The 24,439-nt window shown below is 38.7% G+C and overlaps 1 protein-coding gene across 2 annotated transcripts in view; it reads right to left on the bottom strand.

Moving 5' to 3' along the window:
- Nucleotides 1-24,439, bottom strand: part of RAD54B (RAD54 homolog B) — a 100,291-nt gene that overhangs the window by 73,296 nt on the left and 2,556 nt on the right. For both annotated transcript variants that reach the window (XM_001088870.5, XM_015145702.3), the window contains exons 2-3: nt 19,309-19,459; nt 10,158-10,326 (exon numbers count right to left, since the gene is read on the bottom strand). In XM_001088870.5, coding sequence (XP_001088870.1) covers nt 10,158-10,326; nt 19,309-19,443 — 304 coding nt within the window. In that variant the 5' untranslated portion in view covers nt 19,444-19,459. The remainder of the gene's footprint in view (nt 1-10,157; nt 10,327-19,308; nt 19,460-24,439) is intronic.

Below are 24,439 nucleotides of genomic sequence, written 5' to 3' on the forward strand. Positions count from 1 at the left end.
GAAATCTTATGTAGTGATTCTGAGTAGGAACCATCTGCCTGTCATCAGATGGATGAGAAAGAAAATGTGTGTGGCCACAGTAGTTGCTGGGATCCATCATTTAACATGAGTGGAGCCAGTCTAAGAATGCAACCAGTCCTACAGATGACAGATGGAATAAATAGAAAGAAATTGGGTTCATGATGATATCCTTTAAACTGCTAGACCAGTCAGCCCTGAAGCCTGGAATTTCCAGTTATACATGCCAATAAAAACCTTCAATTATATAAGCTAGTATTTTTATTGATACTTGAACCAAAAGCATATTAGCTGATATAAAAAATATATTCTTTTTGGTTATTTTTTCTTTCTTTCCCTTGTGTTTTCTTCTTTGCCTATGTTACCTTGCTCAAATTACCACTTCTCTGACATTTTGTTTTCAAATGAGGATTCAAATGAAAGACAAGATAGGAAGACAGTTTATTCTCCAAAAAGTAGAGGCTGAATGTCATTATTATTTCAACTATTCTACAGTTTTGGTTATTTTTTTCGTCTTTCCATTGAGCTATGATTGTACCACTGCACTCCAGCCTGGGTAACAGAGCAAGATCCTGTCTCCTCCGCCCCACTCGCCCACCAAAAGAAACAGGAGATAACAAATGTTGGCAAGGGTGTGGAGAACAGGGAACCCTGTACACTGTTAGTGGGAATGAAGATTGGTGCAGTCATTATGGAGGTTCTTAAAGAAATTAAAAATAGAACTACCATATGACCCAGCAATCCTTCTTCTGGGCACACACCCAAAGGAGATGAAATCACCATCTCAAAAATCTGCACTCCTGTGTTCACTGCATCATGGGAGTGTCCACTCCAGATAAATGCATCCATTGGCAGATAAATGGAATAAAAAAATGTGAGATGGTGTGTGTGTGTACATATATACACACACGTACACATACACAAAATAGAATATCATTCAGCCTTAAAAAAGGAGACCCTGTCATTTGCCACAACATGGAAGGATGTGGATGACATTATGCTAAATGAATTAAGCCAGACACAGAAAGAAAAATACTGCATCTCACCTTATATGTGGAATGTTATTTAAAAAAAAAAAAAAAAAAAAGGCCAAACATATAGAGATAAAAAATAAAACAGTGGTTACCAGAACAGAGAGGTGGGGTGGCGGGGGAGGAGGGAGAGGAAATTGGGAGATATGCATCAGAGGATACAAAGTAGTGGATATGTAGGATGAACAAGTCTAGGGATCTAATGTACAACATGAAGGCTATAGTTAATAAAATTGTATTAGGCATTTTGTTAAGTAGATTTTAGGTACTCTGGTCACACACAAAAAACAGTATATGTGATGGCTACTAATTTGCCTCACTATAATTACCATTTTACTGTCTCTATATATATGTATGTGTGTGCACATGCATATACACACACAGACACATATATATATATATCTCCCATAACATCATGTTGTAAACCTCAGTTATGCAGAATAAAATTTATTTTTAAAATGTTTTAAATTGAGCTTTAATATTAGGTCTTATACCACACCCTTCCCCGCCGCTCCCCCCCCACACAGACAACCCTCTAGAACCCATGTTGATTAACTACTGCTCAATATCCATATCATCAGGTTGTTGCCTCTTCCCTTGAGTGATCCATCTAAAAAATAAATGCTCTATATTCTGGCGGCCAGGCGCAGTGGCTCACACCTGTAATCCCGGCACTTTGGGAGGCAGAGACGGGCGGACCACCTGAGTTCGGGAGTTCAAGACCAACTGGCCAACACGGTGAAACCCTGTTTCTACTAAAAAAAACACAAAAATTAGCCAGGCGTGGTGGCGGGCACCTGTAATCCCAGCTACTCAGGAGACTGAGACAGGAGAATTGCTTGAACCCAGGAGGTAGACGTTGCAGTGAGCCAGGATCGCATCACTCACTCCAGCCTAGGTGACAGAGTGAGACTCTGTCTCCAAAAAAAAAAGGAAACGCTCTATACGCTGGAGAGAATTTGATAATCCAACCTCCTAGAAATAGCCCTGGTAACACCTCAATAGTTTCAAACATCCTTCAGGATAATTTGGAAGGATGTATATGAGAGAATCAATATTCAAGTGACCAGGACCTTTTTTTAGTAGCCTGATTCTTATTCACTTCCATCCAAGGCAGGAATTCAAAAGAACAGTCCCAGTGTATAGGTTTCCTCAAAAGCCCTTCTTCATCCTGACAACTAGGATAAGAACTAGAAGGCAAATTAGTTAGGGGAGAATTATCTTCAATGGTGTATTTTTGAAAGGGAAAAAGATACACCTATCATGTTTCCCCCTCTTCAGAAGACTGGACTGCTAACTGACTGTCCAATAGTGTGGATCAGAAACAATGCTCATACACTCAAAAGCCATAAAACCTATTTATTCCCTAACTCAAATCATCATAAAAGAGCCCTAAAGGACAAAGGATGATCTTCTCAATACTCAATTGTCTGTGGAAAATTTTCTGTGGGGAAAAAGATACAGTGGCTCTGAATATTCAATATCTGATTCCTTGCAGTTATGTCTAGGTTGTTATATAAGGAAGTAAGAGTCACTAGAAAAGAAAACATATTCACCAATCAACTGGTCACAAGTTTTTAAAAATCAGTTTCTATTCAAATGTCCCTTAAACCTCAACCATAATATCAAAGTCTCTTTGAGACTGCATGACAATCAACTACAAAATGAAATAGCAAATTTTGCAAAAGGTTGACATGATAGGTACTTGGAAAGAGACTGACTTGAATATCAAAGAATTTTAGGTCCTTAGGAAAAGTTAAGCAATCCACAAATATTTTGCAAAAACCCTATTTATGATGGTGCTAAAGAAGTCAGATATAAACAAAAGAAGTTTTATCATGTCATAGTTTCTGTGAGAAAAAGTATAACTTTTATTCAAATAAGCACTTTTAATAAGGATATAAAATCTCAGCCAGGCTCGTGCCTATAATCCCAGCACTTTCGGAGGCCAAGGTGGGCAAATCACTTGAAGTCAGGAGTTCGAGACCAACCTGGTCAACATGGTGAAACCCCATCTCTAGTAAAAATACAAAAATTAGCCGAGTGTAGTGGTGCACGCCTGTAGTCTCAGCTACATGGGAGCTTGAGGAACAAGAATTGCTTGAATCCAGAATAAGACTGTCTCAAAAAAAAAAAAAAAAAAAAAATTACTATTAAATGTGGTCCCTTTTTGAAAGACTGGTTAAACAGAAATGAAATTAATAGGTAAATATATTTAAGATAACAATAACCAAATTTTTCACTATGAAAGAAGGGGCTGCAAACTAAAATGAATCCTGTGGTACTATATCAGAATTGGAGGTATTGGTATGAGCTGGTGGTTTTTAATATTTATAGATAAATATAGATGTAATCATATATAGATTTCCTAGTTTTGACTGCTAGAAGAGATAAAAGCAACAACACTGCAGTATCAGTGAATACACCTAGTGGTCAGTTCCTGGTTTTTAAATACACTTCTCCACCAAAAAAGAACTAGGGCTCTTGAATGATTTCTAGACCTGGGACAGGAAAGATCTTATTGTGCCAGAAGCACAAAAACGCTCAAAAATTGATGGGGATTCTCAAAAGGACACAGGAGCCCTGGTAAAGGGACTCCATTGGCCAAATCTGAGACAATCTGAGCATCATAATAAATAACAGATTATAACCCCCTGAATAAAACAGACATCTATGAATCCATAAAAATTAATTAACAAATAAATGGGGAAGAAGGGAAAGCTCTTCCTTGCAACAGAATGCCAACTAATAAATATAGATGGAATGAGAAAACTAACATTTGGCAACAATTATAGTACTAAATTTCAGGTAAGAATCAGCAGTTTCAAAGTAACTCTCCATAGATACTTACTAATTTCAAAGGTAAAAATAATTTTACAGTGAAGAAACCCTGCTGCCACCAATTTATCCAAATAATCAAACTTATTATCACCAGTAATGAGATAAACTGACATCATGTGCCTTCTGATGATATACTAAGAACTATTTCTGTGATATTTCTGCCAAAAATGTGTAAACTAAATCTAATTAAAAGGAAATATCAAACAAACCCAAACTGATAAGCATTCAACAAATGACTGGCCTGAACTCCTTAATTTAAAAAGTCACAAAATATAAGCAAAGACTAAGAAAATGTTCCAGATCGAAGGCAACTAAAAGACATGATGACTGAATACAACACATATCCTGGTCTAGCAGGAAAAAAAAAGTTTATTCATTTTTAAATTCGTTTCTGCCATAAAGGATATTGTCTTAGTCCATTCAGGCCGCTAAAACAAAATACCATAAACTGGGTAGCTTATAAACAATAGAAATGTATTTCTCACAGATCTAAAGGCTGGGAAGTCCAAGATTAAGGTCCTGGCAGATTCAGTGTTTGGTAAGGGCCTCCTTTCTAGTTCATAGATGGCACTGTCTCCTGTATCCTCACATGGTGAAAGAGGAAAGGCAACTCTCTGGGGCCTGTTTCACAGAGGAATTAATCTCATTCATGAGGGCTTCACCCTCCTGGCCCTGTCACCTCCCAAAGCCCTCACCTCCTAATATTAATACCATCGCATTAGTGCTTAGGTTTCTACATACGAATTTTGGGGAAACAGAAACATTCAGACCATAGTATTGTATCAGTGTTAATATCCTGATTTTGACTGTTGTACTTCTATACTTTTATACAGTAGCCTGTCCTTGTTTAGGAAATACATACTGAAAAATTTCAGGTGATGGGGCATCATGACAGCATCTTATTCTTAACTAGTTCTGAAACATTATACATATACATACAATACACACAAAAATGTTAAATTTGTGGAAGTTTTTTATACTATCCTTAATTTTTGCTATGTATTTTTTTTTTTTTTTTTTTGAGTCTCGCTCTGTCACCCACGCTGGAGTGCAATGGCACGATCTCGGCTCACCACAAGTTCTGCCTCCTGAGTTCACACCATTCTCCTGCCTCAGCCTCCTGAGTGGTTGGGACTACAGGCACCTGCCACCATGCCCAGCTAATTTTTTGCATTTTTAGTAGTGGGGTTTCACCATGTTAGCCAGGATGGTCTCAAACACCTGACCTCATGATCCACTCGCTTCGGTCTCCCAAAATGCTGGGATTACAGGTGTGAGCCACGACACCCGGCCTACTAACCTTAATTTTTTCTGTAATTTTTAAATAATCTTTAACATCAAAAAGTTTAAATTGAAAGCACATCAAAATAAGATTGTTTAACTTAGATTGTCAAATATCAAAAATATAAATACATACTTACATATAGATTGAGCATCACAATACATAATAAATGCATTCCTCATGCATTGCTGATGAGAGTATAAACCTGTACTAACCTCTGTAGAAGGCAATTTATCATTATCCATCAAAAAGGTAAAGGCACATACCTTGTGATGAGTATCCTACTCCAAGGTATTTATGAATATAGTCTCCTATATGTATATATTATATAGATATTTATTGTAGCTTTGTTCGTAATAACAAAAGATCCCAAACAAACTAAATATCCATTATTAAGACATCGGTTAAGTACATTTGGCACATCCACACAATGGAATTAGTTTTAAAAATAAGATAGGCCGGGCGCGGTGGCTCAAGCCTGTAATCCCAGCACTTTGGGAGGCCGAGACGGGCGGATCACGAGGTCAGGAGATCGAGACCATCCTGGCTAACACGGTGAAACCCCGTCTCTACTAAAAAATACAAAAAACTAGCCGGGCGAGGTGGCGGGCGCCTGTAGTCCCAGCTACTCGGGAGGCTGAGGCAGGAGAATGGCGTAAACCCAGGAGGCGGAGCTTGCAGTGAGCTGAGATCCGGCCACTGCATTCCAGCCTGGGGGACAGAGAGAGACTCCGTCTCCAAAAAAAAAAAAAAAAAGATAGTTCTGGCCGGGTGCAGTGGCTCACGCCTGTAATCCTAGCATTTTGGGAGGCTGAGGTGGGCAGATCACTTGAGGTCAGGAGTTCAAAACCAGCCTGGCCAACATGGTGAACCCCTGTCTCTACTAAAAGTACAAAAAAATTAGCCAAGTATGGTGGCAGATACCTGTAATCCCAGCTACTCAGGAGGTCGAGGCAGAAGAATCACTTGAACCCGGAGGTGGAGGTTGCAGTGAGCCGAGATCATGCCACTGCACTCCAGCCTGGGTGACAGAACAAGACTCCATCCCAAATAAATAAATAAGGTAGTTCTAAATGTATTGACAAAAAGATTTCAGTGATATACTGTTGCAGTAAAAACACAATGTATAGAGCAAGGAAGCTAGTGAACAATTATTTAGGAGGAGAAAAAAATATATATATACACATATGTTTCCAAATATGTAGAATACTTGAAAAAAGACATAGAAAAAACTAGTAACTGGTTACCTCTGGGGAAGGGAAGTAGATAGCTAGGTAACAGAGAAGGGAGACTTTTTACTATATTCTTTTTTTGTTTGTTTGTGTGAGATGGAGTGTTGCTCTTTTTTGCCCAGGCTGGAGTGCAATGGTGCAATCTCGGCTCACTGCAACCTCTGTCTCCTGGGTTCAAGTAATTCTCCGGCCTCAGCCTCCCAAGTAGCTGGGATTACAGGACTGCACCACCACATCTAGCTAATTTTGTATGGTTTCACCATGTTGGCCAGGCTGGTCTCAAACTCCTGACCTCAGGTCATCCTCCTGCCTCAGCCTCCCAAAGTGCCGGGATTACAGGTGTGAGCCACCACACCCGGCTGACTTTTTACTATATTCTTAATGCCTTCTAAGTTTTTTTACCATGTGCATGCATTACCTTTTTTAAAAAAAAAAAAGTCACAATGGATTACACCTTGTATGATTCTCTTTACATAGTATATCCAGAATAGGTATATCCATAGAGACAGAAAGCAAATAAAGGAGAGTGACTGTTTAATTGATCTGGGGTTTCTTTTTAGAGAAAAATGTTCTGGAACTAGATAGAACTGACAGTTGTACAACACTGTAAATACGCTAAATGCCACTTAATTGTATACTTTAAAATGATTAAAATGGTGAATTTTATGTTATAAAACAACATAAATGTTATTTATTGTATTGGAACATTAAACTATAATGTTCCAATAGCCTCTTTGTGGCTACTTGACTTCCCTGAAGCACTGTGAAGCCAAAGACAGCCAAGGGACTCAACTACAGAAAACTATAAGTTTCTCAGGATCTCTTCATTCAGTCACAAAATGTTTTTGAATCCATGCAGTTTGATTTAAAACCTTAACAAAAGAACATTCCTGCCTTTGTATGTCACAGTTTTGTGAAGGAGATTCAGGTAAACAGGTAACAGAAGATGGCATAGTCTCCTCTCATAGTTCTTCAGAATGAGAAAGAATCAGAAAGAATAAAAAAACTTTCTCTTCTTCTAAAGAAACTATATAGCTCTGAATATCCAAGAGATCTGGGGCTTCCTGTATTCATTTCAGAGACTCCTGTAACAAACTGGGTGGTTTTAAACAACAGAATTTATTTTCTCACAGTCTGGAAACCAGAAGTCCAAAATCAAGGTGTCAGCAGGGCCATGCTCTCTCTGAAAGTTCTAAGAGAGAATATTTCTTTGCTTCTTTCTAGCCTCTGGTGGTTGCCAGCAATCAGGGGTGGTTATTCCAATCTCTGCCTCCATCATCACATGGCCTTTTTCCCTCCGTGTTTCTATCTCTTTCTTCATGAGGACACCAGTCATTAAATTTAGGATCTACCTTAACCCAGTATGACTTTATCCTGATTATATCTGCAAAGACCCTATTTCCAAATAAGGTCACATTCATAGGTGCCAAGGCTTAGGACTTTAACATATATCTTTAGGAGACACAATTCAAGCCACTACATTTCCCCTCTCCCAGAATTTGGTTTTTGAAAGCCCAGGCTCAAAAACTAGATTGTTCATGAAAAGAAAGACCTGTGGAGCTTGGATCAAAAAAGATAGAAGTGGGCCCTATGGCCATTCTACCACAAACCCCAAAGAAATCACATTCCCTAAGCTTTGGGGGCAGTCATTAGTGGTAGACCTACATCTTCATTTTCACACAAAGAATATTATCTGCAAACACATAGCATTATGAAGAGACTCAAAGTGTCCAGTGAATTCAAGAAAGTGAAAATGTATTTATCAGGGCTCTTTCAGTTGAAAGAGAAACCAAACTCAAACTAGCTTAAGCAAAAATGATATTAACAATGAACTAAATATTATGAATTACTATTAATCCTGTTTGGTATAATAACAATGTGTGGTTATGCAGGAGAAAACATTTATTTCAAGAAATACATGCTTAAGTGGCTAGAGGTTAAGTGGCATGATATATGCAACTTATTTTCAAAAGGTTGAGGGGAGTGCATCTACACAGAGAGAAAGCAAGCACACAAATGAGGAAAAATGTCAGTAACTGGTGAGTTTAGGATGTTAATTGGATCATTCTTTCAACTTGAGAGTATGTAGGCATATTTCAAAATAAAAAGGTGATGGGGAAAAAGACATTTTATTGAACTGGGACATACAGATTTGTAGTTCATTTCAAGGTGGATTAGATCTAGAATGAAAAAGATGTGAAAGGGTGAGTAGATACTAAACAGGTCTCTCATCTCTATGCTTTTCTATATACTACATCCCTCTCCAACAATCCACCATAGAGAACAAAACATTTCAAACAAAGCTCTTTTCCCCAATTTAACCTCTCTCTGAACAAGAAACAGGAGGGTATCAGGAAGTTGGCACAGGTTCCCCAGTTCACTAAATGTACTAATCAGAGAAAGGATTAAGGGATTAGGAGTCGAGTAAATTAACTCCCTCTTTATTTTATCTTAACTCTTAACTCCCTTCTCAAATTTAGCAGGGAAGAGAATGAGAAACTACAGTAGAACACAAATAAAGCCCAAGATTAGTAATATAAAAGGTATTATATTCCAGAGTCTAAATGTCATTTTCTGATGAAGAAATTAGAAAAGAACTGGGCATACATGGATCATTATCTACCTCGGGCTTAAAGTAGAAAAGAAAACCTGGGAAAACAGAATAGCCACCTAACAAGGATAGAAGCAAGGAAAGAATAAGTGGGGAAAACAGGGAGGAAAGAAGGGAGAGCAAGTCAGTAACACAAAGCAGCAGCTAAACTGCCATGCCCAGAGCTGTTCCTAGGGATCTTCCTAGGAGCAGCTTTCTCGACCCTATTTCTCAACTTAAGTCTTTCTCGACCTTGTTCTGACACTAGTTACAGCTTTTGAAAAGTTATGAGGAGCACATAAATGGCACCAATATAGTGGTCAGTTAGGTAAATACAGAATTCCTTTCTGTCCCAACAAGATACAAACCGATTCACGGTAAAATTCATTAATCATCAGAAAGTCCAAGAACTTCCTTCAAAATGGTTAAGTGCTTAGGGCACTTTGTTGATTTGCACTGGTACCAAAAGGATGGCAGTTACTATTCTGTAGCCCAACAGATGGGGCCAGCTGGCTGAATCTGTTCATTCAACCAAAATATGAATAAAATGTAATTTGGAAAAACACAGTCCAATGATGGCTTTCACAAGACCAAATAAACATCTATGAACCATCTTTATTATTTTTTTTAGTTATCTAACAAATAGTGATCTCTCACAGATACAAAAAGAACCATAATCATTATTTTAACTCAGTTCAGCAATATAGGGATGGAGCATTTGTTAAATGCTTGCTTTTCATGCAAGTATGTGTGTTAATAATTCAACTCTTATTTGAAGTACTCCAGACTCTAATGAGTTAACAATTAACTAATTTCAAGTTCAACTCTCCAATTTTAGTCCTATTAACGTGTTTTTTAGAAAAAAAATTTTTTAATACTATCTTTAAACACAATCTTGGTGCCTGAGGAAAAGATCACATTTGACCAAGCTTATAATAAACAGTCTTAAGCATACATCTACTATAAAGTCCACTTCAATCACACAGTTATTAATCCAATCACTAAAGATAAATTATGAAAACAAAAAACCTGAACTACCAACAATCTAGTGGTATGACATCAACAATTTTCTAATATAACATATTCATTCTTAAATCATCATTTAAAGAATACTATAATACTATTGGTTAAGCATAAACCTTATCAATAAAAAGCAGTCTTACCTGTATGAGGTGGATCTAATGTTGCCAGTGTAGGTGCTTCAAAACAGTATTTTCCACTGCAATTATCTGTGTAATTAATTTCTCTAGTACTTTCTTCATTAGGCAGATTTAAACTGCATATTCTAGGATCCCTTTGTGATGGGAGAAAGGTGTTATTATTTGCAGCACCCTAAAAGAAACAAATATATATTTAAATCAGAAATCAAACCTAATTTTCTGTATTTTCTGTATTTTTACATAAAAGATTCTAATTTAAAATACGAGCTACCAGTTACATACATACATATATATACATACATATATATATATAAAAAAAATTAGAACTAGATATTTAAAAATAAATTAATATCTGCCGGACATGGTGGGTCACGCCTGTAATCCCAGCACTTTGGGAAGCCGAGGCGGGTGAATCACTTGAGGTCAGGAGTTTGAGATCAGCCTGGCCAACATGGTGAAACACTGTCTACTAAAAATATAAAAATTAGCCTGGCATCATAGCAAGTGCCTGTTATCCCAGCTACTCGGGAAATTGAGGCAGCAGAATCACTTGAACTCAGGAGGCGGAGGTTGCAATGAGCCAAGATTGTACCACTGCATTCTAGCCTGGGAGACAGAGCAAGACTCCATCTCAAAAAAAATAATAATTAATTAATTATAAAGCCTAATTTTTATTGCTTGTTTTTAGAACTATTTTAAATTACGCTACTAAAAACTGAAAGATATGACAGAATGAAAAATTATGCTTATAGTGTATTTTAAACAACATATCAGAAGTTTCTAAATCGTAACATGCCATTCTCATAGTAAAATACTCTTTTTCTTGTTAAATTTCTCAATACTAAAATCAATACTCAAATATTTTTAGGTGAGATAATGGTAATGTCACTATGTTGGGTTTTGTTAACGAGCCCCTACCCCTTTTTTTAAGAGATGGGGTCTCAGTCTGGTACCCAGGCTGAAGAGTGCAGTGGCACAACCATAGATCATTGCAGCCTTCTCAACTCCTGGGCCCAAGGGACCCTTCCACCTCAGCCTCCCTAGTAGCCGGAACTACAAGCATGTGCCACCATACCCAGCTAATGTTTTTTACTTTTTGTAGAGATGGGGTCTCACTATGTTGCCCAGGCTGGCCTTGAACTCCTGGCCTTAAGCGATCTTCCTGCCTAGGCTTCCCAAAGTGCTAAGATTACAGGGGTGAGACACTGCAGCCGGCCTTAAAAAGCTCTTATATTTTAGAGATATATTCTAAAAATTTACAAATGAAAACATATTCCTGGAATTTGCATCAAAATAAGTAGGGAGGGACTCAAGCTGGAGTGGAAAAATAAAGATGAAACAAGAGGCCGGGCGGGCGCAGGGGCTCACGCCTGTAATCCCAACACTTTGGGAGGCCGAGGTGGGCGGATCACTTAAGGTCGGGAGTTCAAGACCAGCCCGGCCAACATGGTGAAACCCCATCTCTACTAAAAATACAAAAATTAGCCAGACACAGTGGTGCACGTCTATAATCCCAGCTGCTCAGGAGGCTGAGGCAGGAGAATCACTTGAACCCAGGAGACAGAGATTTCAGTGAGCCAAGAATGCACCAGTGTACTCCAGCCTGGGTGACAGAACAAGACCCTGTCTCAAAAAAATAAAAAATTAGGCCGGGCGCAGTGGCTCACGCCTGTAATCCCAGCACTTTGGGAGGCCGAGGCGGGTGGATCACGAGGTCAGGAGATCGAGACCTACCTGGCTAACACGGTGAAACCCCATCTCTACTACAAATACAAAAAATTAGCTGGGCGTGATGGCGGGTGCCTGTAGTCCCAGCTACTCTAGAGGCTGAGGCAGGAGAATGGCGTGAACCCGGGAGGCAGAGCCTGCAGTGAGCCGAGATCGTGCCACTGCACTCCAGTCTGGGCGACAGAGCGAGACTCTGTCTCAACAAAAAAAAAAAAGATGAAACAAGATCAGTCACGGCCAAGTGTGGTGGCTCACACCTGTAATCCCAGCACTTTGGGAGGCCAAGGCAAGCAGATTCCTTGAGCACAGGAGTTTGAGACCAGCCTAGGCAACATAGTGAAACTCAGTCTCTACAAAAAATACAACAATTAGCCAGGCACGGTGAGGTGTTCCTGTAGTCCCAGCTACTTTGAAAGCTGAGGTGGGAGGATGGCTTGAGGCCAGGAGGCCAAGGTTGCAGCGAGCTGAGATCACACTACTGTACTTTAGCCTGGGCAATAGAGCCAGACCCTGTCTCAAAAAATAAAAATAAAAAAAAAGATCAGTCATGCATTTTCAATTGTTGAAGTCAGGTAATATGGACAAGGAAGTTCATTATATGCTATTTTCTCTTTTTTTGTATATGTATGGGTTTTCTATTGCTGCTGTCTCAAATTACCAAAAATTTGGTGGCACAGAACAACACAAATTTATCATTTTATAGTTTCGTAAGTTAGAACTCAGGCTTAGGTCTTACTGCATTAAAATCAAAGTTATCACCAAGGCTGCATTCCTTTCTGGAGGCTCCAGAAGAGAATATATTTCCTTGTCTTTTAAAATTCTAGAAGCCACCCAAATTCTTTGACTTAGCCCTCTTCCTCCATATTCAAAGTCAGCTATGTTACATCTCTCTGCCCCTGCTTCCCTAATCACCATCTCTTTCTCTGATCCTCTTCCCTCTCCCTCTTCCACTTCCAAGGACCCTTATGATTATATTGGGCCCACTCAGATCATCCAGGGTAACCTCCCCATCTCAAGGTCCTTAACATTAATCACATCAGCAAAGTCTCTTTTGCCATGTAAGGTAACACAGATTCCAATGATTAGGACATGAACATGTTTAAAGGGCCATTTTTTCTGTCTACCACAGTAGACAGAATTTTTTAAAAATAATAGAAACTCACAACAGGCAAAGTTGTCATGTTATTATAAATACTCATCTTAATAAACTTCATGGCTAGTAAACACACATTCCAAAAAAAACCTATCTGATAAAATCTTTTTTTTATTTTTTATATCTGATCAGATTTTAAAGTAAGTCAACTAATGAAGGTCATGAATTTTCTTTTTTGCAACATTTTATTTTGACATAATCTCAAATTCATGGAAACATTCCAAAAATAGTATTCCCATACACCTTTACCCACATTAACCACTTGTTTACATTTTCTTCCATTTCCCTCTCTCCCCCTTCGCTCTTTCTGTGTATATGTGTACACACACACGTGAGAGTAAACTGCAGACACTATGCTCCCTTGCCTCTAAATACTTCAAGGTGTGTTTCCAAAGACTCTCTTCCATAATCACAGAAAAATTACCAAAACTGATCATTTAATACTGGTATAATACTAGTATCTAATCCGCAGTCTATGTTCAAATTTGGTCACTTATCCCAATAATGTCTGTTATAGATTTTTCCCCAAATCAGGATCCAATCCTAGATCACACATTACATCTAGTCACTACGTTCCTTTAGTTTCCTTTAATCTCTAACTTTATTTATCGTTTCTGGTCTTGAAATTTCAAAATTACAGGCCAGTTATTTTGCTGAATATCCCTCAATCTGGATTTCTCTGATGTTTCCCTATGATTAGTTTCAGATGGTGAATTTGGGGCAAGAATACAATAGTTCATCATATTAGGAGGCACATAATATCAGTTTGTTCCATTACTAGAGGTGTTAACTTTGATCGCTGATTAAGGTGGTGTCCGCCAAAGTATTTTTCCCTTTGTCATTTTTTAAAGTATGTTGTGAGGAGATACTTGAGTATATTCAAATATCCTATTTCCTCATTGAACATTTACCCACTAGTTTCAGCATCCACTGAGACTCTCTAACACCATCATTACTTCCATTTCTATGCTTCAGCATTCCACTATAAGGAGGAGCTTACTCTTCATTTATTTATTTATTCATTTATTTTCATATATTAGTATGGATTCCAACTCCTATATTATTCAATGGGTTATAATCCATTAGTATATTTCTTTGATGTTCAATTTGTCCCAGATTTTGTATTTATCAGACCAATCAAGTAAAAACCACTGAAGTCACCAAAGCAATACTTTCTCACTATAGGTTAATTCAATCTAAGATAAGAAATAATTTAAGTACAAAAAGTTAAGAATGTAACAGACAAAGTAAAAAGATGGCAGAGTTGACTGCTAAGCCTAATACTTTTAGGCTTCTCATGTTACCTTGCTTAAAATTGCTGTATAACTTCAAAAATGCCCACTTCAGTTTTAAAAATTAAAATGTTTAATTTATTTATAGAATTAAAAGAAAAAATAGTAAATCAGAGTTTTTGTCTGGAATTAGTCCTCAGACGCTACATCAAAAAACAAATCTTGGCTGGGCATGGTGGCTCACGCCTGGAATTCCAACACTTTGAGACACCAAGGCAGGCGGATAACCTGAGATCAGGAGTTCATGACCAGCCTGGCCAACATAGTGAAACCCCAACTCTACTGAAAATACAAAAATTGTGTGGCAATTTTTGTATTTTCAGTAGATACAGGTGTGGCAGCGGGCGCCTTTAGTCCCAGCTACTCCAGAGGCCGAAACAGGAGAACCACTTGAACCCAGGAGGCAGAGGTTGCAGTGAGCCAGGATCGTGCCACTGCACTCCAGCCTGAGTGACAGAGCAAGACTCCATCTCAAAAATAATAAATGAATAAATAAATAAATATTGGCTGGGCTCTAGTGTGGGCGAGAGAGCGAGACTTCGCCTTAAAAAAAAAAAAAAGAGAGTTCTCCAAAGAGATACACAAATGGGTAATAAGCACACATAAAAGTGCTCCATATCAGCTATCAGAGAAATGCAAAGCAAAACCACAGTGAGGTACTACTTCACTCACTAGTATGGCCGTCATCAAAAAGATAGTAAGTGTTGGTAGGGATTTGGAAAAATTAAAACCTTCATATACTGATGGTAAGAATGAATGGTGCAGTCAGCTTGGAAAAGAGTCTGTCAGTTCATTAAGAGGTTAAACATAGAATTATCATATGATCCAGCAATTCTACTCCTAGGAGTACACTCAAGAGAAATGAAAACATGGCCAAGTATGGTGGCTCACGTCTGTAATCCCAACACTTTGGGCGGCTGAGGAGAGGACTGCTTGAGTTCAGGACTTAGAGACCAGCCTGGGCAACAAAGGCAGAACCCATCTCTATAAAAAAATTGAAAATTAGCCAGGTATGATGGCACATGCCTGTGGTCCCAGCTACTAAGGGAGACAGAGGTGGGAGGATCACTTGAGCCTAGTAGGTGGAGGCTGCAGTGAGCCATGATGGTGCCACCGCACCCCAGCCTAGGCAACAGGGCAAGACCCTATAGAAAGGAGGGGAGAGGACAGGGAGAGGAGAGGGAAAGGACAGGGAGAGGAGAGGGAGAGGAGAGGGAGAGGAGAGGAAGAGGAGGGAAGGAAGGAAGGAAGGAAGGAAGGAAGGAAGGAAGGAAGGAAGGAAGGAAGGAAGGAAGGGGGGAAGGAGGGAGAAATGAAAACACATATCCACACAAAAATTTATACACAAACGTTCATGAGCATTATTCATAATTGCTAAAAAGTGGAAACAACCCAAATAACCATTAACTAAAGAATGAATAAAATGTGGTATATTAAAACAAGATTATTCAGTGTGGTAGGCAGAATAATGGCTCCCAAAGATGTCCACGCCCTAATCCCCAGAATCTGTGAATGTATTATTATGTGGTAAAAAGGACTTTTCAGATATGATTAAGGACCAGGACCTTGAAATGGAGAGATGATCCTGGATTACGCAGTTGGGCCTAACCTAATCAAATGAGTTCCAGCTGCAGAAAACCAAAGAGAAGAAAACATGAGAACTCAAACATGCTTCCCTGACTGTGAAAAAGGAAGAAGGGCGCCACGAGCCAAGGAATGTGGTGATCTGCAGAAGCTGGAAAAGGCTAGGGAACAGATTTCCTCTAAAATCTCCAGAAATGAATGTAGGCCCCTTGCCATCACCTTGATCTTAGATCTGTGTTGAACTTTTGACCTACAGAACTATAAGATAATTCATTTGTGTTGTTTTAAGCCATTAGATTTGTGGTAATTTGTTTCAGTGGTAAGAGAAAACTGATATTTCGGCAATAAGAAACAAATTACTGATAAAAAGTTTCTTTTGGTGTCATGAAAATGTTCTAAAATTGACTGTGGAGATGGTTGCACAATTCTGTGAATATACTAGAAACCACTGAGTTGTAGTAAGTATGGTATTTAAGTTATATCTGTATTAGTCAGTTTGCATTGCTATAAAGGAATATCTGAGGCTGGGTAATTTATAAAGAAAAGAGGTTTATTTTGGCTCACAGTTCTGCAGGCTGTACAGGAAGCATGGTGCCAGCTTCTGCTTCTGATGAGGGCCTCCAGAAGCTTATAATCAGGGTAGAAGGTAAAGGGGGAACCTGAAGGCCGGGCGCGGTGGCTCACGCCTGTAATCCCAGCATTCTGAGAGGCCGAGACGGGCGGATCACGAGGTCAGGAGATCGAGACCATCCTGGCTAACACGGTGAAACCCCATCTCTACTAAAAAATATAAAAAACTAGCCAGGCGTGGTGGCCAGCCACTGCACTCCAGCCTGGGCAACAGCGTGAGACTCTGTCTCAAAAAAAAAAAAAAGTGGGGGGAACCTGTGTCTCAATGGCAAGAGGGAGAGCAAGAGAGGGAGTGGGGAGATGCCACACTCTTTTGTATCATGTGAGCTCAGCGAGAACTCACTCATTACCATGAAAACAACACAAAGCCATTTATGAAGGAACCATCCCGTATGACCCAAATATCTCCCATTAGGACAACCTCAAACACTGGAGGTCATATTTCAACATGAGATTCTGAAGGGACAAATATCCAAACTCTATCAATACCTAAATAAAGCTGTATTTTAAAAAGGAAAGAAAGAAAAACCTTATTAAGAAAAAAAAGCCTATGTTTTCTCCTTACAGTGTGCCAGAATTTTTACATTGGTAAGTGCTAAACAATCTACTTGGTAAAGAAATATAGGATGAAACAAACACATACAGACCAAAAAAAGCAGAGTCAAAAATTAGAAGGTTTTTTCAACAAAAAAAGATACCATTAAAAACCAGGCAAAGGCCTTAAATAGACATTTTTCCAAAGATATATAAATGGCCAATAAGCACATGAAAAGATGCTCAGCACCACTAGTAATTAAGGAACTACAAATCAGAACCACAGTGAAATACCACTTCGCACCTACTGAGATGCCAATAATAAAACAATTTTTTAAATGGAAAATAACAAGTACTCCTGGGGATGTAGATACTACAACCATCACACATTCCTGGTGGAGATGTAAAATGGTACAGCTATGAAAAACTGTTTGATGGTTCATCAGACAGCTAAACACAGAATTACCACATTACCTAGCAAATTCATTTCTAGTTATAACCCAAAAGAACTAAAACAGGAACACAAACAGAAACTTGGATGCCAATGTTCACAGCAGCATTATTCACCATAGCCAAAAGGTAGAAACTGCCCAAGCATGCATCAGATAGATTAATGGATGGATAAACAAAATGTGGTAAAACCACATAATGATTATTCAACCACACAAACAAATTTAAGTTCTGATACACGCTACAACATGGATGAACCTTGAAAACATTACACTAATGGAAATAAGCCAGACACAAAAGGACAAATATTGTATGATTCCACTTCCATGAGGTACCTAGGGCAGTCAGATTTATAGAGACAGAAAGTACAATAGTGGCTACCAGGAGCTGAGTGGAGAGAACAGGGAGTTAATGTTTAATGGGTACAGAATTTCTGTTTGGGGTAATGAAAAAGTTTTGGAAACAGATTGTGGTGATGGTTACACAACAGTGTGAAAGTTATTAATGCCACTTAATTGTACACTTAAAAATGGTAAGATAGCAAATTTTACGTTGTATATGCTTAACCACAATAAAAAAGAAGAGGGAAAAAATTAATAGACTTTAATCCCTATAGCATAAAAGGATCAGGGAATTGCAGAGTAGTAGGTAGCGTGAATTCTCCATTTTATACGCCTTCTTTATACTTTATATACCTCTCATATATACTAACACCTTTGATCTTAGACCTAAGACCAAAACAATCCTTTTTTTTAATAGTAAATGAGACACATTAAAACTGCTTCCAGTATTCACTCTTTTTTTTTTAAGGGAGGATGGAATCTTGCTCTGTCACCCAGGTTGGAGTACAGTGGCATGATCTCAGCTCACTGTAACCTCCACCTCCTGGGTTCCAGCAATTCTCCTGCCTCAGCCTCTGGAGTAGCTGGGATTACAGGCGTGCACCACCATGCCCGGCTAGTTTTTGTATTTTTAGTAGAGACGGAGTTTCACCATGTTAACCAGGCTGGTCTCAAACTCCTGACCTCAGATGATCTGCCTGTCTTGGCCTCCCAAAGTGCTGCGATTACAGGCGTGAGCCACCGCACCCAGCCAGTATTCACTTTTTATAGATAAAAATGAGAACAAATGTTTGGAATAGTGATACAAATCATTATGTGTCTTTTCTCTTTAAATCACCTTAAAGAAGTTTTCACTTACTTACGTACTAACTTTAAAAAGAACACCGATTAGAATCTCCACCCCTTCCCTCAAAGAGGTACTTACCATCACCAAAAGTTTATTTTATAGACCCAAGTACATGTTATTCCACTGACTGATTGAATGAGACAGGGTCTTGCTGTGTTGCCCAGGCTGCAGTGCAGTGGCACAATCACAGCTCACTGCAGCCTCGACCTCCCAGGCTCAAGTGATCCTTCCACCTCAGCCTCCTGAGTAGCTGATACTCCAGGTGCACACCACCACACCCTACTAAATTTTTATTTTTTGTAGAGACGGCGTCTCACTATGTTACCCAGGCAGGTCTTGACGTCCTTAGCTCAAGTGATCCTCCTGCCTCTGCCTCCCAAGGTGCTAGGATTACAGGCATGAGCCACTGTGCCCATCCTGTTATTCCTTTTAAAAAAAAATTATGTAATCTTCATTTCCAAGGTTTTCAGAAGATGTGTTCAGAGATACTGAAAATTCCAACAAGCAGAAAATACTGTTAACTCTTTAAATGGCATTTTCTTAAACATACATGCTTTTCTATATTATCTATATTATAAGCCCTGTTTTGTCTTACCTCAAATAGTTTTATATCTGGATTCAGTTTTGTAATCTCTTCATTCAGACCTGGATTACTTCTTCCTGGAGGTATAAATTTTGGTTTTTTGAAGGAATTTCCCTGCAACTGACTTGGCGCTGCAGATCGTCTCATATTCAGCAGTGGTGACCTGAAAAATACCCAAAACAGTAACTATCTATGAATCTAATTACAATCACCCCCAAATATAAAAATAGCTCAAAACTACAACTGAGATGCAGCAGGAACCCCTCTTAGGGGCATGCCTGGCCCCCCAAGCATAGAAACAAAGGAAAATCTTCAGTTCCTTCAAAGGAAATTCCAGGCACCTAGCTAGCCCTGAGAAGTATATGAGCAATATGATTAGCAAGAAGGTAATAGCTTAAAATAATGGTGAGGGAAGTTAGAGTAACAAAATGTTTGGTTCCCTATAGAAACTAAAGGTAACATCAGGCCGGGCGCGGTGGCTCAAGCCTGTAATCCCAGCACTTTGGGAGGCCGAGACGGGCGGATCATGAGGTCAGGAGATCGAGACCATCCTGGATAACCCAGTGAAACCCCGTCTCTACTAAAAAATACCAAAAAAAAATTAGCCGGGCGAGGTGGCGGGCGCCTGTAGTCCCAGCTACGCAGGAGGCTGAGGCAGGAGAATGGCGTGAACCCGGGAGGCGGAGCTTGCAGTGAGCTGAGATCCGGCCACTGTACCCCAGCCTGGGCGACAGAGCCAGACTCCGTCTCAAAAAAAAAAAAAAAGAAAGAAACTAAAGGTAACATCTTAACATATGTCCTTGAGTTGTTTTTCAGAAATCCAGACCCCCACCAAATGTGTCTACTGACACACACACCTCACATTAGGGGAAAGAGGACTGAACTCTGCTATTCTTTTTTCTAAATTTCTTATTCAGAGGCCTGGAGGAAGTCATACCCACAGGCCAGAGCTCAACATTCCTTTCTGCTGACCCCAAGTTTTTAGACAAAGCTTCACTTCCTTAACCAATCCCAAATCAGAGAATCTTTTAATACACCTATGACTCGTAAGCCCCCACTTCAAGATGTCTCGCCTTTTTAGGCCAAATCAATGATGCACTGATTTATGACTTTGCCTGTAACCTCTGCCTCTCCATCTTTAAAAATGCTTGCTTGTAAGCCATCACAGAGTTTGAGTCTTAACCATTAGTTGCCCACTTCTCCTCGCTTGGCACCCTGCAATAAATGTCTCACTTTCTCTTGCTGCAAATCCCAATGTCTGCAGACAGCTTTGCTGTGCCAGGCAGGTAGACTCAAGTTTGGTGTGGTAATACAGCCATGACATATGTAAAAAGGTAAAAGGGGCCGACGTGGTGTCTCATGCATGTAATCCCAGTACTTTGGGAGGATGAGGCAGGAGGATGAGGCGGGAAGATCCCTTGAACCTAGGAGCTTTGTCTCTATTAAAAATAAAAATTAAAAGAAAAAAGATAAGAGGAGCTTGGTGGTGCATGCCTGTAGTCTCAGCTACTCGGGAGGCTGAGGTGAGGGGATCCCTTGAGGTCAGGAGTTCAAAACCAGTCTGGGCAACATAGCGGCAAGACTTCAACTGAAAAAAACAAAAATAAAACATAAGAGAATAAGCCTGAGAAAACAACTTCAGGCTGGGCAAAGTGGCCCACATCCTTAATCCCAGCATCTTGGGAGGCCAAAGTGGGAGGATCGCTTGAGCCCAAAAGAGCCCATCTCTTGTTTTTTTTTGTTCTAAAGAAAAAGAAAACAAGTTCAATAGCTAGTAAGATTTTAGTTTTCATCAAGGGCTATTGAAAATAATTTAAGATTTAAATTGAACGGTGATATGGTTTGGCTGTAACCCTACCCCAATCTCACCTTGAACTGTAATAATCCCCACGTCAAGGCCAGGGCCTATTCTCATGGTAGTGAGTAAGTCTCACGGGATCCTATGATTTTATAAATGGGAGTTCCCCTGCACAGACTCTCTTGCCTGCTCCCATGTAAGATATGGCTTGCTTCTCCTTTGCCTTCTGCCATAATTGTGAGGCCTCCCCAGTCATGTGGAACTGTGAGTCCATTAAACCTCTTTCCTTAAATTACCCAGTCTCAAGTATGTTTTTATTAGCAGTGTGAGAACAGACTAATACAAATGGTGTAAATTTAAGTATATGTCAATTTATCAAAAATTTAAGTATAATCATGGTATCTTCTTTAAAGCAATTTAAATAAAAATTTCAAAATATAAGGAAATACAATTCACATACAAATATCAAACATGTTGCTTTTTTTCTATTCCACTAATCCATAAACCACATGAGGGTAGCAATCTCATGCTTGTTTTCTCCACCAGTAATCACTATAATGTGTCTGGCAACAGTGACAGATACATTACCATCACTAACAAATATTTTGAATGAATGAAATCTGATAATTTAAAAGATATTTTTATAATTCAATTTGTTTTTACTATCCTATTTCATTTGAAAACAGTGGAATTTTTAAAAATATAAATCAAGAGACTAGAACCAGGCTTCCCAACTTTTGCTCAATCTTATTTCTATGAGGACTGGATAGGGGAACAGATAGAAAACAAGGACATTACATACATACATCATGTTTCTGCAATGGATAGTAGCAAGTACTCCAATTCAAAACAATACCACAAAACACTATTTAACATAAGCCATCAGCAAGGATGAACATGACTACCAACGTTATCTGTTTCACCCAGAAATTCCAATTCTGGCAACTTAACCTAAGGAACTACCAGAGATAATACTAAGTAACCATATATAAGAATAATCAGCTGGGCAGGACACAGTGGCTCGAGTGTAATCCCAGCACTTCAGGAGGCCAAGGCAGGTGGATCACCTGAGGTCGGGAGTTTGAGACCAGTCAGGCCAACATGGCGAAACCCCGTCTCTACTAAAAATTTGAGGCCGCGTGCAGTGGCTCACACCTGTAATCCCAGTACTTTGGGAGGCTAAGCTGAGCAGATCACGTGAGGTGAGGAGTTCAAGACCAACTGACCAACATGGAGAAACCCTGTTTCTATTAAAAATACAAAATTAGCCAGGCGTGGTGGTGCGTGCCTGTAATCCCAGCTACTCGGGAGGCTGAGGCAGGAGAATCACTTGAACCCAGGAGGTAGAGGTTGTGGTGAGCTGAGATAGCGCCATTGCACTCCAGCCTGGGCAACTAGAGCGAAACTTCGTCTAAAAAAAAAAATTAGCCAAGTGTGGTGGTACATGCCTGTTATCTCAGCTACTCAGAAGGCTGAAGCATGAGCATCGCTTGAACCTGGGAGGCAGAGGTTGCAGTGAGCCAAGATTGCACCACTGTACTCCAGCCTAGGTGACAGAGCGAGACTCTGTCTCAAAGAAAACAAAGAAAGAAAAAACAATAATCCTGCTAGTATTAATTACAGTAGGGGGAAAAAGGAAAAAGAATGTCTATAATGAAGTACAAGATAAATTATGGTACACCCACACAACAGAACACACTGTCTTCATATACCACCAAAATTGAGTCAGTACTATTCCCCAAGCTAGCCATGTTCTCTTTTTCTCTAGGCTTTGAACAAACTTTCTCTTATATAATGTTGGGAATGCTTTTTCCGACTTTTCTTTGCCTGATTAATTCTACCTTATCCTCTAGAAGTCTTAACCATGAGCCCTCTTCATCTCCTCCCAAAGACTGGACTGGAGGACCTTTCTGCATATGCACTACCCAAGCACTTTTCATACTGCAATGAAATTTGCCCTATCATTCCCCCTGAGCTATTAACTCAGGCATGAAATCTTACATACAATTCATCACTATATTGCCAGTACCAAATACGCAGAAGGAGTTCAGTATTTGTTATGTGAACGATACCATTAATTGGGGCGGGGAGGGGGCAGGGAACAACACTTTAAAAAAATGTTTAATGACATGAGAAATATTTTTTGATAAGTCAAAGGAAAAATGGCGACAAAACATGTCCAGTCTCATTCTAATTTTTAAAAAGAAAAGAAAAAGAAAAAGGATAACGCGTATATGTACATTTAAAAGACTAGAAAGCAAACGAGCATGAGAGAACTTGTTTGAAGTGACAGAAATAATCTATATAAGATTGTAGTGTGGTTACAGGAGTATATATACATCTGTATATCAAAACATCAAAATGTACACATCTAACTGCACACTGTAAATTATACTGCTATAAAGTATATATGTCATATATTAAAATATACAATTGTTTTTTAAAAACTAGAAAAACACATGCCACAATATTAACCGTAATTATTTCTAGGTCTGGTTAGAATAACCAGTAATTTTTATTCTATTCTGAGTTATTTTCTGTATATTTCAAATTTTTTACAATGAAAATATTACCTTTGTAATAGGGAAAAGTATCATGAATTAGATTTTTTAAATTACCATATTTCATCAAATCTAAAATGCCATCAATTGTAAGACATACTCTTGGTTGTTAGTCCATATAAAAGAAATGTTTAAAAGTAAATATTTTAAAAATAAAAATTTTTTTAGTTGTAAGATGTACCATTATTTTATGTATCCAAGAAAAAAAGTGTAGCCAATTGAACTATGATACACTATCATTGATGGTTAGACATTTCCTGATTTCATCAATGTTAAAATGATGAAACATGTAAATATTTTATATATAACCAGCCTTTACATAGTTTGAGGAATGAGTAGTAGAGGTCACTCTCTTCAATTTCTTATTCAACAACAAAATAGATCTCTATTAGTATAATCTTTAATCTTAGAGCAAATTATGAAACAGATGGTTTTTGACTGCTTTAGAAGCAGTATTTGCCAATGCCAGAAGTAAATACAAATTCTGGCCAAACAAGTCATGCCAAAATAACTTCATTAAACTAATTTCCTTTTTATAATGGGTAAGCAGAATACTACAGGTCTCTAAATATATAATTGACACAAGTTTGAAATTGATTAATGGCAACTGTCACAAGAGGACATGGATGTTAGGCCTTGCATTTAGACTCAGTTACTTAATGGTCAAATGAAATAGAACAATAGAAGCTGAAATTTAAAACTAAAGATTTTAGTGACTATAGTTCAACTGAAATAAGATAATGAGCCTTCTTAAACTAATAAATTCTAGATAGCATTAATAAAA

The sequence above is a fragment of the Macaca mulatta genome, chromosome 8 (assembly GCF_049350105.2).
Source record: "Macaca mulatta isolate MMU2019108-1 chromosome 8, T2T-MMU8v2.0, whole genome shotgun sequence".
In the NCBI taxonomy this organism is placed as follows: Eukaryota; Metazoa; Chordata; class Mammalia; order Primates; family Cercopithecidae; genus Macaca; species Macaca mulatta.